The 19,191-nt window shown below is 35.6% G+C and overlaps 1 protein-coding gene across 2 annotated transcripts in view; it reads right to left on the minus strand.

Moving 5' to 3' along the window:
* The window catches only part of CAAP1 (caspase activity and apoptosis inhibitor 1), a 43,788-nt gene that overhangs the window by 20,991 nt on the left and 3,606 nt on the right, over positions 1 to 19,191 (minus strand). Inside the window, exons 2-5 of one of the 2 annotated variants that reach the window (XM_047700037.1) lie at positions 17,720 to 17,920; positions 16,681 to 16,765; positions 15,128 to 15,203; positions 8,653 to 8,688 (exon numbers count right to left, since the gene is read on the minus strand). In XM_047700037.1, the coding sequence (XP_047555993.1) occupies positions 8,653 to 8,688; positions 15,128 to 15,203; positions 16,681 to 16,765; positions 17,720 to 17,920 (398 nt within the window). The remainder of the gene's footprint in view (positions 1 to 8,652; positions 8,689 to 15,127; positions 15,204 to 16,680; positions 16,766 to 17,719; positions 17,921 to 19,191) is intronic. The other variant, XM_047700038.1, reaches the window with a different exon arrangement.

Consider the following 19,191-nt stretch of genomic DNA (forward strand, 5'->3'; position numbering starts at 1 on the left):
ACCTCAATGGAAGGATAAAGAAGATGCCAGCATCTTCTCATTTTTGGCAAAAGTAAGCTGACCATCAGGCAAACTGGCATAACAAAACTCTTAATTCTCCTCACTCTCCTGGGAATAAAAACAGAGGCTAAAAGAAGCCAGCCTATCATTCTATGAGCTTTCTTTCTACTAGCAAAAACAAGAAACAAAGAAACTAGAGTAGCCTAAACAATTTTGAAAAAGGACACACATTATCAGTTTGCTGTAAAGCTACAGTCATCAAGATACTATGATGTTGGAGAAAGGATAAAGTTATAGACTGATGGAACAGAAGAGAATCCAGAAATGAACTCATGTAAACATGAGAATCCAGAAATGAACTCATGTAAACATGATCAAGTGAGTTTCAACAAAAGCGCAAAGACAATTCACTGGAACTGAACAAATGGTGCCAGTACAGCCGGATACCCATATGGTTACGGTTTCTAACCCATACCTTGCACCATATACAAAAACTAACTCAAAATGGTAACAGATCTAAAAAATGTAAACCTATAAAACCTCTAGAAGAAGATGCAGGAAAAAATCCTTTGTGACTTGTTAACAAGCAAAGATCTCCCCCAAAAGCATGGTCTATAAATAAAAATAAGTGATCAACTAGATTTCCCCCAAATAAAAAACATCTACTCTTCTAAGGAAATGTTGAGAGAATAAAAGGCTAGTGAGACTGGGAGAAAATATTTGCAAGCCACATATCTGATAAAGGACTTGTATTCAGAGTATACAAAGAACTCTCAAATCACAATAATAAAAAAACAAGAACCAGTTTGGTTCAAAAATTAAGTCAGTTGATCAAGGAAGACATACAGATGCAAATAAACATAGTAACAGACATGGTCAACGTCATTTATTACTAAGGAAATTCAAATTTGGAACTACAATGCCGTTATCACTACACATATATTAAAATGGCCAAAATCAGAACAACAGACATATGGAACTCTCATATACAGTACCAGCAAGGACGCAGACATGCCCTTTAGCAACCCCCACTCTTAGTACTTGACTAAGGACAATGGAAACTCATTGTGTTCCTATCAAAAACTTGTATGCAAACATTCATAGTGGCATTATTTGAAATCATCATAAACTATAAATAGATGAAATGTCCCTTTATTAATTTTCTATTGCTGCCATAACAAATTACCACAAACCTGATAGCTTAAATAACATAAATGTATCATATTACAGTTTTGTAGTTCTGATATGGCTCCAGTATGGGTCTCATCAGACCAAATCAAAGTGTCCACAGGCTGCATTCCTTTCTAGAGGCGCTAAGGGAGAATTCATTTCATGTTCATTTGGGCTGCTGGCAGAATTCCGTTCACTGAGGTTGTTGAACCAAAGTCCCTGACTCCTTGCTGGCTATAAGCTGAAGATCATCCCCAGATTCTAGTCAAGTCTCATGTTGGGTCTCTCTGACCTCTTCTGTCTTCCTCTTCAACTTTTAGGAACTCATAGAATTAAAGGGGGATAACCTGGGTAATCCAGGATAATCTTCCCCATCTCAAAACCTTGACCTTAAACAAATCTGCAAAGTGCCTTTTGTCAAATAAAGTAACACACTCTCAGGTTCTGAAGATCAGAGTGTAAACACCTTTGAAGGGTCATCATTTTACTTACAAAATTACCTCAAGTGGGGAGTGAATAAATAAACTATAGTATGTCCACACAATGGAATACTAACTACTTAGCAATCAAAAGGAAGAACTATTGATATACAGGACAATACAAATGAATATCAAATGCATTATGCTAAGTTAAAGAAGCAGACTCAAAAGGCTATATACTGGGGTGCCTGGGTGGCTCAGTGGGTTAAAGCCTCAGCCTTTGGCTCAGATCATGATCCTGGGGTGTTGGGATTGAGCCCTGTGTCAGGCTCTGCTCAGCAGGGAGCCTGCTTCCTCCTCTCTCTGCTTGCCTCTCTGCCTACTTGTGATCTCTGTCAAATAAATAAAATCTTTTTTTAAAAAAAGGCTATATACTATATTATTCCATCTATAATGACACTCTAGAAAAAGAATAGGTATGGGGACAGAAACAGATTAGTGGTTGTCAGAGATTGGGGATGGGAGGATTGGACTACAAGGAGCCACGGAGGAGATTTTTAGTGTGATGAAACTATTCTATATCATGAGTGTGGCAACAGATTAAAAAACCACCCATCTGCCCAATTTTATAGAACTATATAGCAAAAAAGGTGAACTATAATTATCTAAATGATACCTTACTTTTTTTTAACTGAAACACCACAAAAGTCTTAGAGCAGATCAAAAAAATTAAATCATATGGTAGTGAAATGTAACCTTCAAACACTAAGAAATGAGGCAAAACAAGCTTAATTTTTCTCAAAGGGCTTTTCCGAAGAGCAAATAAATCTACATCTCCAGTGTCCCTCAGCAATTTTCTTCAGGCTTTCATAAAAAACATGTGGGGAAAATCCTCAATACTCATCAGCATAAAATGGAATTTTAGGAATAGTTATTATTACAGATTCAGAGTAAAAATCCCAAAGCGAATACAGCAACTTTTTTTTTTTCGATGCTTACTATGTTACAGGTACTATTCTAAGCACTTTATGATCCTCTTCTCAATCATCATCACGATCCTATAGGGTATGCTATGTATGAGTATTACCCCAATTCTCCAGCGGAGAACACTGAGGCCCAGGAGGATTTAAGTAACTTCCCAAACATCAAAAAGCCAGCAAACTGTGGAGTTATGCTGGCAGGCATTAAATTTAAATTAAATTTGAAATGTAGGCAGTTTAATTCTAGAGCCTTCACTCTTTACATTTATTTGGACTTTCTATTACCTACAGAAATACTTCTCTGGCTAGTAATACCTAAAAATTACATGTAGCCAGGCAACCCTCTCCGGTCCCCTCCCTGTTCAAGAGCTCTGTACTATCGCTCTATAAACTTTGCTTTGCTGCCATAAAAAACAAAAACAAAACAAAAAATAAAAACAAACAAAAAAACATGTAGCCATGGCAATATACAGATTCATACGGCCATATATACCTCAAAGGATAAAGTCAGTTTTGACTCACAATTTGACCTCAAGGCCCCAAAGGAAAATTCTTCTTCCTTATTGGGTAAACTAAAATAAGCTACTAAAATATCCAGACAGAATTATTTTAAATGTTGAAAATTTCAATGAAAAGACAGACATAAGTAACAATGAAGATCCATAATCCTCAAGAAAGGGCCTGAAAGGAATGGGAATGAAAAAAGAGGAAGGAAACATTTTGAACTCTATACCTTTTGTACCATTCTGTACAACTATACTGTTTGAATTTTTTCCTCACTGAGGCATTTTATCTGCACATATGTATTACATCCCTAGAAAAAGAATCCCATAATTTTCCCTCCTGCATCTTTATCTTGCCTCTTCACGGTTCATGATGCCAGGTTAGGTTTTCAGTATAGTGAAACCAAGCTAATGGGACAGGAGCAGATTATTCTGCCATTTTTCTAGCTCTTCTGAGTGTATATCAAACCTGGGACCGATCACTCCATACTTGTTTAACCTAATCATGAAGTTCCTAACAATTTTTCCAGCTTTGTAATCATCAATGATTTCAAATTCGCCAATGTAACCACGCTTCATCATCACAGTTAGAAACCAAACAATGACTGGAGAATGGCCTAGAAAGAACTTGGCGTTTGCTTCTCTTTCAAGCATTATGGGGTTTTTTGGTGTTTTTTTCTTTTTCTTAATTGACAATGTTAATGCTCTTGAAAGCATGTGCCACAACGTTCATGTGAATGTTCATGAGAACATTCATAATGATGATAGCAGCACTGAAAGATGGACAGAGTACTATTTGTGTTTTTAAACCATGCCCATGGGGGTGCCTAGGTGGCTTAGTTGTTAAGCGTCTGCCTTCGGCTCAGGTCATGATCCCAGGGTCCCTGCACTGGGCTCCCTGTTCAGTGGGAAGCCTGCTTCTCCCTCTCCCACTCCCCCCGCCTGGGTTCCCTCTCTCCCTGTGTCTCTCTGTCAAATAAATAAATAAAGTATCTAAATGAATGAATGAACAAATAAACAAACCATGCCCATGCATTTGGCTATTAACTTTCAAAAAAGTTAATGGAAGTACAGGTTCACACAAGTTTGTAACAGAAAACAAGGAGGGGAATAAAAGGAAACAAACATACAGAAGAAATTTATTGAATAACAGCAGTGTAATCAAGAATTGTAAAAATAATATTCTAAGTAAATTCTTGATAGTTGTAAAGAAGAAAATGGTAAAATGAAAATTAAAAGGGGATGTTAAAGCTCTACCTTAAAACTTAGACCAAAATCTCAAAATAATTTAAAAATTTCAAAATAAATTTCATTTAAAAAATCCATAAAGTACTTAAAGAAAATATGAGGAGGGGCGCCTGGGTGGCTCAGTGGGTTAAAGCCTCTGCCTTCGGCTCAGGTCATGATCTCAGGGTCCTGGGATCGAGCCCCACATCGGGCTCTCTGCTGAGCGGGGAGCCTGTTTCCTCCTCTCTCTCTCTCTGCCTGCTTGTGATTTCTCTCCCTGTGTGTCAAATAAATAAAATCTTAAAAAAAAAAAAAAAAAAGAAAAGAAAAAAGAAAATATGAGGAATACTTTCTAACTTCAGAAAAGAGAAGGACTTTTCTAAATATAAAACCCCCAAAACATAAAAGATTGTCAAATTACACTACATTAACATGAAATATTTATGCATACAATACAAGGTAAAAGCCTTAAAGTATAAAAAGAAGAGCAACAGCAAAAAATAACTGCAACCCATATCACCAACAATGGATTAAAAAAAGACCAAAGTTGGGATGCCTGGGTGGCCTCAGTTAAGCATCTGACTTTGGCTCAGGTCATGATCTCAGGGTCCTGGGATCAAGCCCCACATTAGGTTCCCTGCTCGGTTGGGAGCCTGCTTCTCCCTCTCCCTCTGCCTGCCGCTCTGCCTGCATGTGTGCTCTCTGCCAAATAAATCTAAAAAATTTTTTTAAATAAATAAATCAATAAATAAACAAACAAACAAACAAGAAAAGACCAAAGTCCTCCAACTACATACAGATGAAGGGTAAATAAATGCCAGAGCTCCTAGAAAACTCCACTAGCTCTAATAATATATAAAAAGATGATTAATTTCACTCATAGTAAGAGAATACAAATTAAAATTCCCATAAGATATTATCTACTGGATGAACAAAGATCAAAACGTTAGATAACACTATACTGAGTGAAGTGTATGAACACATGTACTCCACATTTAGAGTATAAATCAGTTTAAACTCTGTAAGTCAATTATGGCAAAATCTTCTAAAATTTCAAATGCACAAATATCTGACTAAACAATTAACTTGTAGGTATTATGCTACACATAATCACAGAGGAACAAGATTATATACAGAAATATTTATATCATTTGTAGTAATAAAAGAGTAAACAATTTAAATGTCCATCAACAGACTTAATACTTGACTACATCCAAGAATGGAATAGTATACAGGTATATATAGGAAGCCTTATATGTACTGGTAGAATAAAACCCAAGAAAAGACATACTATTATATGGAAAAAATTAAGTGGAAAAGGTATGGAATAGTTTGCACAGTTTGCTGCTTTAATGTGTGAAAAGAAAAATATATACACACACATGTATTTGTAAACTATGGATTATCTCTGGGAGGATACACAAGAAATTGGTTTACTGTGGTTGCCTATAGGAAGGAAGAATGAGGAATAGGAGAAAGATTTATTTTCATTAAATACGTTAAAATTTTGGGGTGCCTGGGTGGCTCAGTGGGTTAAAGACTCTGCCTTCGGCTCGGGTCGTGATCCCAGTGTTCTGGGATCAAGCCCCGCGTTGGGTTCTCTGCTCAGCGGGGAGCCTGCTTTCTCCTCTCTCTCTGCCTGCTTCTCAGCCTACTTGTGATCTCTGTCTGTCAAATAAATAAATAAAATCTTAAAAAAAAAACGTTAAAAATTTTTGTACTATGTGCATGCATTTACTGTTCAAATAAACTCTTAAATAATAGACACTAGATACATGGTTATGTGGGAAAATGTCCTTATTTTCTGAAAATTCAAACAAATATTCAGAATTAAGATACCTATAATTAAATTTATAATACTCTGAGAAAAAAGATGAAGCAAAATTGAAAATTGCTATAATTGTTAAGATCCAGGCAATTATGAGTGTTGCTACACTATTCTAATTTTCTATACCCTTGTCATTTTTCATAATAAAACTAAAAGTGAAATTTCTTTTTACCTAACATAATACAGTGAAATCCCTTTTACCTAACAGACAAGTAATGTCTTTACCTGACATTAAGTTCTTATTAAAGTTCTTATTAACATAGGAAAACACCTTTAAAAGTTATATATAATTTAAGCATTTTAGATTAACATAAAACAGAAATGTGACCTTCCTTCACCAATCTTTGGATCCGATGCCACAGCCTTACCATTATTATGAATCCATGGAGAACAGTTCAATTTCATCCTACTCACATAAACCATTTCTACTTTTGGCTCATTTAAAATACAACCATCTCAGTGCCCCAAAAAAGTTACCCTTTATACAATATTCCCCAAACTTTTATTGTTACCCCACAGCTAAATGACAACTTTTTAAATAATATCACTGAGTTTTTCAAAACAATCAACTTAATCAACTACTCTTTTCATGTTTATATTTCATCTGTTTATATATTTAACTAGTATGCAACTACAAAAACTCTTGGTAAGCAAACACTTCAAATGGTGGGACAAGTTCACATGTGTATTAGAGAACACTCATTAATATCAGTTTAGCACACTGTAAACATCAGTGAATTTCTTTTTTTTTTTAAGATTTTATTTATTAATTTATTTGACAGAGAGAGACAGCGCAAGCGGGGGAGGGAGAGGAATAAACAGACTCAGCGTTGGGCATGGAGCCTGAAGTGGGGGGGTCAATCCCATGACCCCGAAATTATGACCTGAGCCAAATTAAGAGTCCAACACTCAACTGCCTGAGCCACTCAGGAGCCCCATGAATTTATTTTTCAAATGAACTAGAAAGGGCAATTAATATAATGAGAATCAGTTAAGTGATTAAGAAAAACTTAATTTTTTAAAAATAGTGATAATAGCAGAAAAAAGGAAAAATACTGCTAAATTGAAACCAGTCTTTGAGCAACAGGATGAGGCAGTAAATTGACCGACAGAAATAGACACAATTTAAAAATTAGGGAAACTAACACAGCTGCTGATCTCTGGCTTTTTATTAAACTAAGATACAACATCAAAATTCTATCCTGTATCACTGCCAAGGTTCAGCAACAGAATAGTCATACAGTACAGTTCTAGCTGTTATTCGTAGTAAGACAACTGATAAAGCCAGAGAAATAGTTCAGTATTTTCAAGAATAAACATCTGAATGCAAAGTAGTCATTTACCCACCTACAGCTAAGCAATATGCTCTTCTTTCATTCTATCTTTACTAAAGCGCCTAACCTCTAACGTGACTATAAACAGCAGTAAACAGGAAGCTACTCCTATTCTGAAGGGTGGAAGAGCTTGTAGACTATTTAAAAAATGTAATTATTACAATGTATTAAAACCTAGTACACTGTAAATAGTAACCAGTACATTGTAAGTAGTAACTAGTAGTAGAAGATACCAACTTCTCTTTTCAACTACTTGTATTTAATACCTAGGTATTCTATCGTGAACAAAAATATTCACATTTGAAATTCATAAAACAGATGCTTAAATGGAAATTAAAAAAAAAAATTCCTGCCAAAGAATTATTCATTTTGCAAAAATAATTTCCTGTAAATTTTATTCACTAATTAAATATTCTAGTGAATATAAAATGGTTACATTTATATCTGTTACCTAAAATCTCTCAAGTGTATTTAGGAATCTCTCATTTAAAAAAAAAAGTTATCATCTAAAACTGGAATCCAGTAAGAGCTACTTTAGAACGTGCCTATTATCTGCTAAGAAAGTAGCAATGACCATGAACAGTATTTCCATAACACTCATATTGAAACTACTTTGCAGTATACCTTATTTTGAGAATGTGGATTTTTAAATTCACCTTCTAGAACTGTAATATTATCTATAGGGAAACACAGTTTCATTTCCACCAAATTCTCCCTCAATACCACTCACTAAAAGCACATTAATTTAAAATTCATGAAGATATTTATTAGAGGAATTCTAAAATACTGCTAAGATCTCCCTGAAGTATTTGTATTTTTATTCTTTATAATAAAGCCCCAATTCGAATTATTTTATTGCACTATTCAAGATTTAAATATTATTACAAACATATTCTTTAGAGCATAATCATCTTACATTATAGGCTGAGCTAATACCTAGCTCATTTTGTGTGCTATTTTAGCTATAATACTTCATTTCCAGCACATTTCCAAATGGAGACAGTGCTCTAATTCCAGGCCTCTATAGTGACTTATTTCATTAAAATTGTTGTCCTTGTTAAGCAATTGTCATCATCTGTAACACTGGCAAATCTTGTCACAATACCTAACAGTTTTAAAACACTGCAAAATCATAGATGCAGAGGTTTTTAGGCTATCTGTAACATAATATAAATTTGTTCATTTGCTTACCTAAGGTGAACCAAAGTGACAATCCCATCTGTCACCCTTTTAAAAAAAAAAAAAATTATTTATTTATTTGACAGACAGAGACCACAAGTAGGCAGAGAGGCAGGCAGAGAGAGAGGAAGGGAAACAGGCTCCTTGCTGAGCAGAGAGCCCGATGCAGGACTCGATCCCAGGACTCTGGGATCATGACCTGAGCGGAAGGCAGAGGCTTAACCCACTGAGCCACCCAGGCACCCCCCCCATCTGTCACCCTTTTGAAAATGAAGGTATTTAGAAACTGTGAATGTTTTATCTTTATAGTTCCTATAAAATTTGTTATGTTAAAACTCATTAATTTCAAGTTTTAAAAGTAGCACACTGTCAAAAACTTCTTATAACTAATGCTTCTGCTTTCTTGTTATTTTTGGTAGTTAAATTTCTGTTGTCTATAATCTAGTCTGCGGTATTTTGTTATGGCAGCCCCTTAACACACAAAGTCTTCTGCAAATAGGGAGTTTTACTTTTTCCTTCTAATCTGTGTGACTTTTATTTCTTTTTCATGCTTTGTTAAACCTGCTGATACTTCCACTACCTTGCTAAATAGGAGTGATGAGAGAAGGTATTTTTGCTTGGTCCTATTTTAGAAAGAAACCATGTAAAGATTTTCATATTTAAGTATGCCATTATTTGTATGCATTTTTTAAAAAAATTATTTATTTTTTTATTTATCAATCAATCAATCAATCAGAGAGAGAGAGAGCACAAGCAGGGAGAGTGGCAGGAAGAGGGAGAGAGAGAAGCAGACTCCCCGCTGATGATCCCAGGATCCAGGGATCATGACCTGAGCCAAAGACAGTGCTTAACTAAATGAGCCACCCAGGCGCCTCTTGTGTGCATTTGTTTTTAGGTTTATTTTATTGTTCTTTTTTTCTAACTTCTTGAATTGAATACTCAGTTCACTTATTTTAATTACAGAATAGTAATATATACTGAAGGCTAAAATTTTCCTCTGAGTATTACGTTAGCTATATCCCATAGAGCTGGTTCATTTTTTAATGTTAGTTTTTAGACAGTTTATAATTCCTCTTAAACCTCAAAACTGTTGGGTTTTAGAATACATAGACAGTGAGGTTCCATTGGCTTTTTGTTCATTTTACTTTACTGCTCTAAAATCAGGACAACAGTTCTTTAAGAACTTTATTAAACATTTTATGACCAAACTTATTATTTTTGTGGATATTCCACAGGAGATAAGTTCTGTTTTCAGAATACAGAATATGGTCTACACCAATCAATTCATTTAGGTCTTCAATATCTTTACTTACCTTTCATCTAGATAATTTATCATGAGATAGATGAGAGAGATAAAATTAAGTTCCTACGGGACGCCTGGGTGGCTCAGCTTGTTAAGCGGCTGCCTTCGGCTCAGGTCGTGACCCTAGGGTCCTGAGATTGAGTCCCACATCTGGCTCCTGGCTCAGCAGAGAACTTGCTTCTCCCTCCCACTCTGCCTGCTGCTCTCCCTGCTTGTACTCTCCCTCTCTATTAAATGAATAAATAAAACCTTAAAAAAAAAATTAAGTTCCTACTACTCACACACTTCTTATTTCACATTATGATTCCCATAGTTTTTGCCTTATAAAAGCAATACAGAGGAAATACACAAATATACAGCACATGTAAGGCATATATTCCTGTTAGATCACCTTTGTGGATGTCACAGTATTATAAATTGCCTTTAACTGTCTTGCATAAATCTTTTTGCCTTGAATTCAACCTTCACTAATATTAGGCTTATTATACCTTGCTTGCAAGTATTTCTTACAGACCTTTTGTTTGGTTACGACTATTTAAGAGAAATAATACCCAAAATTTAAAAAAAATTTTCATACAAATACATCCTTTTTTTTTTTTAATGGTTTCTGGGTTTTTAGTCTTATTTAAGAACTTCACCAACTACCACAATAGATTACACAATTAAAGTACGCTTTCTATTTTTTTCAGACGATTTTCCTGTTTTTTAGTAAAATGTTATGGTTTTCTTTGTAAGTTTCCTGTTAAAGGTATTTGAAAGCCTATCATATTTTTATAACTAGTATTAACAGAATTTTTTTCTTTACTTCCCAGTCACTGGGCTGAAGAAAGCTGGTAAAGCGTTACTTCTCTGAGTCTGTGAGGATGTTTCCTCAAGATATTAGCATTTGAATTGAACCAGGTAAAGCATTTAGCCCTGCGTGGGGCTACAGCTAATCCCTTGAGGGCTGGAATAAAAAAAGGCAGAAGGGCAGGGTACCTGGGTGCCTCATTCGATTAAGGGGCCAATTCCTGGTTTTAGCTAGGTCCTGATCTCAGGGTCGTGGGATCTAGCCCCACTTCGGGCTCTGTGCTCAGTGCAGAGCCTGTTTGTCCCTCCCGTTCTGGTTACTCCCTGCGCTCGCTCCCTCACTCTCAAGTTAAAAAAAAAAAAAAATCTGAAAAAAGAAAAAAGGCACAAGGGCAAATTAACTCTTTCCACTTGCGTTCAGAAATCCATCTGCCCTGGAACAGGGGCGCTCCCGGTGTCTGACCTTTTGGAGTTAGACTAGGACTTACACCACATTCGCCGGCCTTCAGAGTAGACAGTGTTTTGCCACTGGCTTTCCTGGCTCTCCAGCTTACAGACAAAAGATCAACAGATCATGGTGTTGGGTCCCCCAAAATTGGGTACCCCAATAATGGGTCTGTGATTAAAGGAGTGAGACTGATACAAAGCAAAGGTCAAGCAAAGCTTTATTTCGCGCCAAGCATCAAGAATCAGACCGACCGTCAAACGGACCCGTCGAGGCAGCCCCTACAGAGAGGACGACCCCTCCCTGCTTTCCAGACTAACTTTTATAGAGCAAAGACCATGTGGTTTGGGCCTGGCCACGCACAGGTGGCCAATGAGATTGTAAGATACACAGGAAACTCCACAGTGATGCTAGGTGACCAAATGAATTACAATTTACCCTAGTAAATTGTACCCAGCCTATCACCTAGTTCAGAATTGGTGCCCAAAAGGCGCCCAAAGGGCAGGGCCCATACTCCTTGGTAGCTAGGAGACAGTATGCGCCCCCACTGATTGAATACCTCCACCTGGCCTGACCCACCCTTGAATTTGGACTTTGTTACCTGGGACTGGTTTCCGGGACTTGTTTTTAAGTCCCCTGGGGGAAGGGGAGCAGGGACAGTTTAAGGGTTAAACAATAAAGTTATTGTTAATCTCAAAGGAAGCCTCTGGCTAAAATAAAAATATAAAATAGGTCCTTACAATGGGACTTCTTGTCATCCATAAGCACATGACCCAATTCCTATAACAAATCTCTTTTATGTATCTACAATCCTACTGCTTCGGTCTCTCTGGAAAACCCTAATACATTCCCTTTACAGATCTTCCTGCTATAAAAGAGAATAGTTGTTGGTTTTCTTATGCTTATATACTGCTCCATCTTATCAAATTCTAGTCTAAGAAAAAAAAAAACCTAGAATCTCTCAGCTATTCTAGGTCTATAATCTTATAAACTGGAAAGAGAAACATGTTTACTTCTTCTTTTCCAAAGTTTATCATATCAAAGTTAATTCCTCTCCATCACCCATCTTTCTTTTGGTCTAACTATATTTGTTACCACCAATATGAAAATGTTTAAAATAAATGGCCATAACACACTTCCTATCTAGTCCCTCATTTTAATTCACTAAGTGGGTAGTTAAGTTTGGTCAAATGTCCTCACCTTCTCTGAGTAGATTTCTCCAGCACCTTTTTCTCTTAAGATTTTATTTATTTATTTGACAGAGAGAGAGAGGGAACACAAGCAGGGGGAATGTGAGAGGGAGAAGCAGGTTTCCCACTAAGAAGGGAGCCCAAGAGGGGTTCAACCCCAGGGTGTGAGTGGAGAGGGAGGGAGGCCCATATCATGACCTGAGGGGAAGGCAGCTGCTTAAGGACTGAGATTTAAGGTGCCCCTCCAGTACCTTTTTTACCTATAGCTTATATTAGAAATGACTGCTGAATATTAACAAAGGCCTTTTTAGTATCTACTTATCTGAGAATATAATTTTTTTCTTTAATTTGCCAATATGAATTATGCTAATAGACTTTCTAATTTCTTGTAAATTCCTGGAATAAATGCTACTTGGTCAGTGGCGTAACTACTCACATGATACACTGCTGGATTCTACATGCTAATATGTACTTATAATTTTCACATCTACATTTACAAGTGAGAATGTCTATAATCCCATATGCTTTTTTGTCACTGTTTATGAGATTTGGGGTATTAAAGCTATGTAGAAGTCATAAAGTAAAAAAGTAAATTTCATCTTTTCCTACGGCCCAGAATAATTTAAATAACAAAGGTGTAATGTGTTTGAAAGTAACAACAGCTGGTATTAATGAATATTTTATTAGCTGTAAACACTCACATTATTGACTCACGCATTGACTCACATTAAGTGACATGCATTGACTCACATTAAGTAACAATTCAGCTGTGAATCCACCCTGTCTTGGTCTTTCTTTCAATAGCAATTCACCTTTCCAATTTCTTCTACGTTAATCTCCAAGTTTTCTACTTTTGCAGAAAGTCAATTTGGCTTATTTGTATTTTGAAAAAACAACAACTACACAAAACATCCATTTGTTAGTTTCAGGTTTGTTTATACAATGCTGCATGTGGATTTATATACCATCTTTCATCCTAATACCTCCTTTCTTCCTAATCTCAATTCTAATTGTTCTCCACTTACCTCCTTAATCAGACCCAAAAGGACTTTCTCTATGATCTGGACTTTACACAGACCCAAGTTTATGGACTTATTCATTTCTTTTTCTTTAGTTTTAATGTTTACATTCCTTGTTTCCTTTTTCTAACTTTCTTCTGGTTTCCTTGTTATTTTTTAAATTTCTTTAAAATGTGCACTAAGTTTCTGGGCCAGTCAATAAGTTTATTATTTCTTATAGCAAAACCTTCCCTTTAAACACAGCTTTGTGATGCTAACAATCAACTGAAACACATGAACTCTAATTGAATCCTGGATCAGAATCAGTTTGTTAATTAAAATAAACACACTCTAAATTTTTTTTTTTTTTTGTAATTGGGAAAATTTTGTATGGGCAATATATTAGGTGACATTATTGAACTACTGTTTATTTTCTTAAAAGTGATGTTGTACTACCACTATGCAGTAGACTATCATTTTTGGGAAATGCATACTGAACTGTTTAGGCATAAATGTTATGACCTCTGCATTTTTAAATGATTTATGGGCTAAACTATGTCTCCTCAAAAATTCATAGGTTGAAGCCCAACCACAGTATCTCAGAATACCACTATTTGGGAGATAGGACCTTTAAAGAGGTAATTAAGTTAAAATGAGGCCATTATGGTAGACTTTGGCATCTGACTGGTATCCTTATAAAAAGAGATTAGATTACAGGAAGAGACATCAGGGGCACACCCACATAAGGGCAGCCAAGTAGACAGCAACAAGGGGCACCTGGGTGGCTCAGTCAGTTAAGCATCCAACTCTTGGTTTCAGTTCAGGTCATGATCTCAGGTCCGTGGACTGAGCCCCACATCCTTCCTATCAGGCTCTCTGCTCATTGGGGAGTCTGCCTGAGAATCCTCTAGCTCTGCCCTCACCCCCCACCCTGACCCCTGCCCCCTCAAAAAAATAAAACTTAAAAAAAGAAGCAGCAACAAGGTAGCCATCTGCAAGTCAAGAAGAGAGGCCTCAGAGGAAACCAAACTTGCCAGTACCTTGATCTTGAACTTCCAGCCTCCAGAACCATGAGAAAATCAACTTCTGTTCTTTAAATAAGTCAACCAGTCTATGGTATTTTGCTATGGCAACCCCAGAAAGCTAATGCAAACAGCTCTGAGAAAAAAATGATAAATACAAAGAGAGAAAGCAAAAATAGCAAAAGCTTAATGTTGCTTATTTCATTCTACGATTCTTTCAAATTTATGTAAATTTAAAACTTTCCAAAATAAAAAGCATCCCAAAACTCTGGGCATTTTTTTATCATCACAATAGTCAAATTTTATGTACCTATATAAAATGAACCACCTTACTATCTCATTTGTGAAGTGAGACAATTATCAATCTGACATTAATAGATACTAGAAGAATTTCAAGTGTTCTAAACCACTAACATAATACCTGGTAGAGTAAGTACTTAATAATGAGTATCACTAGTAGTAAATTCAAATTCCAAATGGGAGATGTGATTCTGCTTCAAGTTGGCATCACTGTTGTCATACATGTATGAGTAGTAGTTTAAGAAAATCACCTTAATCCTGAAAGCAATTAACTGTACTCTCATATATTCCAAAAGGACCAATCATTACAAGTAAACAAATCAATTCTGTTAAATCATTTTATATAAATACAACAGAAAAACAATCACATTCTTGGGGTAAGAAATCATGGAAGGAACAACAAAGAAAATCTGAAATGGAAATGAAAGTTTTTAACTTACTGACTGATTAAATCGGATCCCATCTTAGCGCCATCATCTGCTTCCTCTTCCATATCAGAGTCCATACCATTGTCACCTTATAAATAAAATAAACTATTGAAAGCAGGCTTATAAAATGTCAGAACAATTTAATAACTACACAAATTGCCATCTATAATAAAGTGACACAGATTCAAGAACTTAATAGTTGTTGAAAGTGACATTTTTAATTGCTTATATTTAAAATGAGTTCTTTCAGGGTGCCTGGGTGGCTCCATTCTTAAGTGTCTGCCTTCAGCTCAGGTCATGGCTCCAGGGTCCTGGGATCAAGCTCCACATCGGGCTCCCTACTCAGTGCGGACCATGCTTCTCCCTCTCCCACTCCCCCTACTTGTATTCCCTCATTTGCTGTGTCTCTCTCTCTGAAATAAATAAAATCTTAAAAAAAAAAAAAATTGGTTCTTTCAATGCCTTATTAGGTATTTCTCACTGCCTTCCTGTTATCTATGTCATAAATATATACATACACACACACACAAAAAACATGTGTGTCTATATGTACTTATGGGCTACAACCAAATGTGTACAATTATTAGCAAAGTTATAAATTCCATTAAACCATTTTATTATTTTTTTTTAAAGATTTTAAGTAATTTCTACACCCATGTGGGGCTCAAATTCACAGCCCTGAGATCAAGAGTCATGCTCTACCAAGTGAACCAGCCAAGCGTGCACATTAAAACATTTTGCATTTAAAAAAGATATATCTGGAAATCTAAAATCTCCCATTTTTTTGCTTCTTCTCTTGTAATGCTAATGCTATAATCCTTGTACAGTTCCGAAAGAAAAAAAAAAAAGTCTGAAAATCTAAAATTCTGGGGTGCCTCAGTGGCTCAGACGGTTAAGCGTCTGCCTTTGGCTCAGGTCATGATCTCCAGGTCCTAGGATCAAGTCCCACATCAGGGTCCTGGCTCAGCAGGGAGTATGCTTCTCCCTCTCCCTCCACCTCTCCCCCTGCTCATGCTTTCTCTCTGCCTCTTATCAAATGAATAAAAAAACACAATTTAAAAAAAGAAAATCTAAAATTCTACAGGTAGTAGCATCACAAAGGAGAGTTCTACTTTAGGCAGAGATAAATGTAGGCAAATTGCAAAAATTCTTCCAACTCCACAGCCAGGTCTTATTAGAGCAAAAGCAGTATGCAATGGGCAATTAAAAGCAATAGTAATGTAAAGCAGAAAATAGAAAATTATTTTTAGAAGAGCCATCTCAATAATTAATGCTTTTTTACAGCATTTGGGTAAAATTTTTTATTTCATTTTTATTGTATACAAACTTATGCTCTTACCTTTGATTATATTTAGTTTGAGAAAATGAAATACACATCAAAAAGTCTATTCTTGAAATGTTATTCAACTAAGTAAGCTTTATTTCACAGCACAAAGAGAAGTAAAATTACTCAATGACTACCCAGTAACGAAATTAATAATCAAGAAAACAAAGAGTAACTTAGGACTTATGCTAGATATATGTTAAACAATAAGTTACCAGAGTTTAGAAATACGTATTCTTACCCTCAAGAATCTTCAAGATTTTTTTTTCAGATAGGAGCTCTAACTGTTCTTGGCAGAGTTTTTTAATTTCTTCTATTGAACAGTTCTAAAGGAAATGACATTAAAAAAATACACTCATGTAATATAGTGCCAAAGTAAACTAGAAAACAGCAATCCTAAAAAAAGTCTGGTTAGCAAACTCTTAAAATAAGACAAATTAAAAGCCACATAAATCTTTCCATGAGATAGTATCTGAAAAACTGTCAGTAACACGTAATTGTTGTAATTTATAGACATTTGATGAGAATAAAGTATCATATTTATTATGAAAGAACTAAAGAGAAGTGAGGTGCCCAGATATTCTTAACAGCAGCCTATTTGTTAGGTAATTCCTCTAAAGATTTAAATACTCAAGTGCTGGCTTTATACATCTTAGATCTTCCACACCCTATTTCCATTAGAATACCATAAATAAATAAATGCAAACATTTGTGAATGTAAGCTTCTACCAACCAATACTGTATTGGTTACATAGCAGAATATTATTTCTTAAGACACCAGAGTCATTATATCTCTAATTTTTGTTATTAAAATGTCCTGCATTTAATAGAATTATTTCTAAAAGGCTAATAAGTTCCTTACCTAAACACAGTATACTGCTCCATTTTCTCTTGGCAAACTTAAATACACAGGGCTTTTATACTCTCTAAGATCCCATTTTTTAATCTTTTGAAGTAGCTTGAGTTGAAAACTTCCAATTATGATTTACATGAAGTAAAATGATTACTATAAAAAAGATGTTTGTAGGGGCACCTGGGTGGCTCAGTGGGTTAAAGCCTCTGCCTTCAGCTCAGGTTGCGATCTCAGGGTCCTGGGATCAAGCCCCACATAGGGCTCTCTGCTCAGCAGGGAGCCTGCTTCCCCCCTCTCTCTGCCTGCCTCTCTGCCTGTTTGTGATCTCTGTCTGTCAAATAAATAAATAAATAATCATTTAAAAAATAAAAGGTGTTTGTATATTTCTATATATGTGTATAATCCAGTAATATATGTAATGAAGTACCTTTAACACATCAGGAAGCATCTTCTGTAACTTTTTCTCACCTATGATACAGAAACACTGCTGAAGCATTTCTTTTTTGTCTGATATATAGAAACTAACTGGCTTTAATGACACAGTCAAGTCCAGTCCACCTTCTTCAAGGTCACTGTGCTCTGCCAAGAATAATTCTTTTTCCAAAGTTGGCAAAAGGTATTTGGTATCCTAAAATTAAAAGAGACAAAGAACCATTAAATAAAGGAGTGTGTATATGATGTCACACATTTACATTTAGTAATTACTACATTAAACATTTCCAAATTCTTTGTTTGCATAAATAAAGCCAGTAAAAAGTATATTTAATTGTTCAGTATTTTTTGATCTTACTGTCCCTACTACAATTAATCCGGTCAACTGATACAAAGTGAAGAGATGATCTCAGGACACTCAAGTGAAAATATACTAAATATTAAAAAAAAAAAAAAAAGGAAATATACTCAGTATTGAGTGACTGTCTACAATTTTAGACTGCTGAACTATTAGGGTAATCCTCTAGCATGTCACTCAACCCAAAACTTTATGCATGCATTGTTTGCTTCTGAAATTCATAAAAAATAGGATGGCATCAAAAATGCTAAAAACCACAATTAAGAAATATTACTTCTTTCTAGGAGCTACACACATTGTTAATACTGCTATGTAATTTAATCATATTCAAAGTAGCCAAGTCATTTAAGACATTTCTGTCAATTTGACCTCTTATCTCCCAAATATATCCAGTCTCTCTAAATCTACTGCTATAATCCTGGTCCAAGGTGCCATCATCTTTTGCCTAGATTACCTCAACAGCTACTTAACTGGATGTCTTGCATCTAATCTGAGGTCTCTCCAATCTGTTTTGCATACTGTTCCTAGAATAGATTCTATAAAATATACATATACCCATCCTCTTTATTTATAACTTCTCGATGACTCTGCACTGATCTTAGGGTAATAAAGCCTATCAGAGCCAACATGTTCATTGCTTGTGCTACAAACACAACAACCTTCTTTGAATTACTCAAATATAACCTGTTCTTCCTTCACCTCATTCAGACAGGGCTTATGTATGTATCACTCTGCCTAAAACGGCCTTTCCTCCCCACATCCCCCTAGCACTATACTCCTAAAATTAACAAATTCAGATATCAATTCAAAAGTCATCTCTTCAAGAAAAATCTTCCCTGACTATACAGTTGAAGCAGGTTTCTTTATTATATTTTCTAATAGAGTTGTTTTAAAAGTGGCTTAAAAACACACAAATTTTAAAGAATACTATGACAATTAGGCTGAAAAAGTAAAGGTTAGATCCCATTTTAATGTTTCACAAAGTAAGTAGTGAGGATATAGAGAAACTGGACATCTCACACACTGCTATTAGGAATAGAAAGTGGTACAGCTGCTTTGAAAAAAGTTTGACAGTTCCTTAAAAAGTTATATGCCCCAGGAATTCCATT

The sequence above is a fragment of the Lutra lutra genome, chromosome 13 (genome assembly GCF_902655055.1).
Source record: "Lutra lutra chromosome 13, mLutLut1.2, whole genome shotgun sequence".
Classification (NCBI taxonomy): domain Eukaryota; kingdom Metazoa; phylum Chordata; class Mammalia; order Carnivora; family Mustelidae; genus Lutra; species Lutra lutra.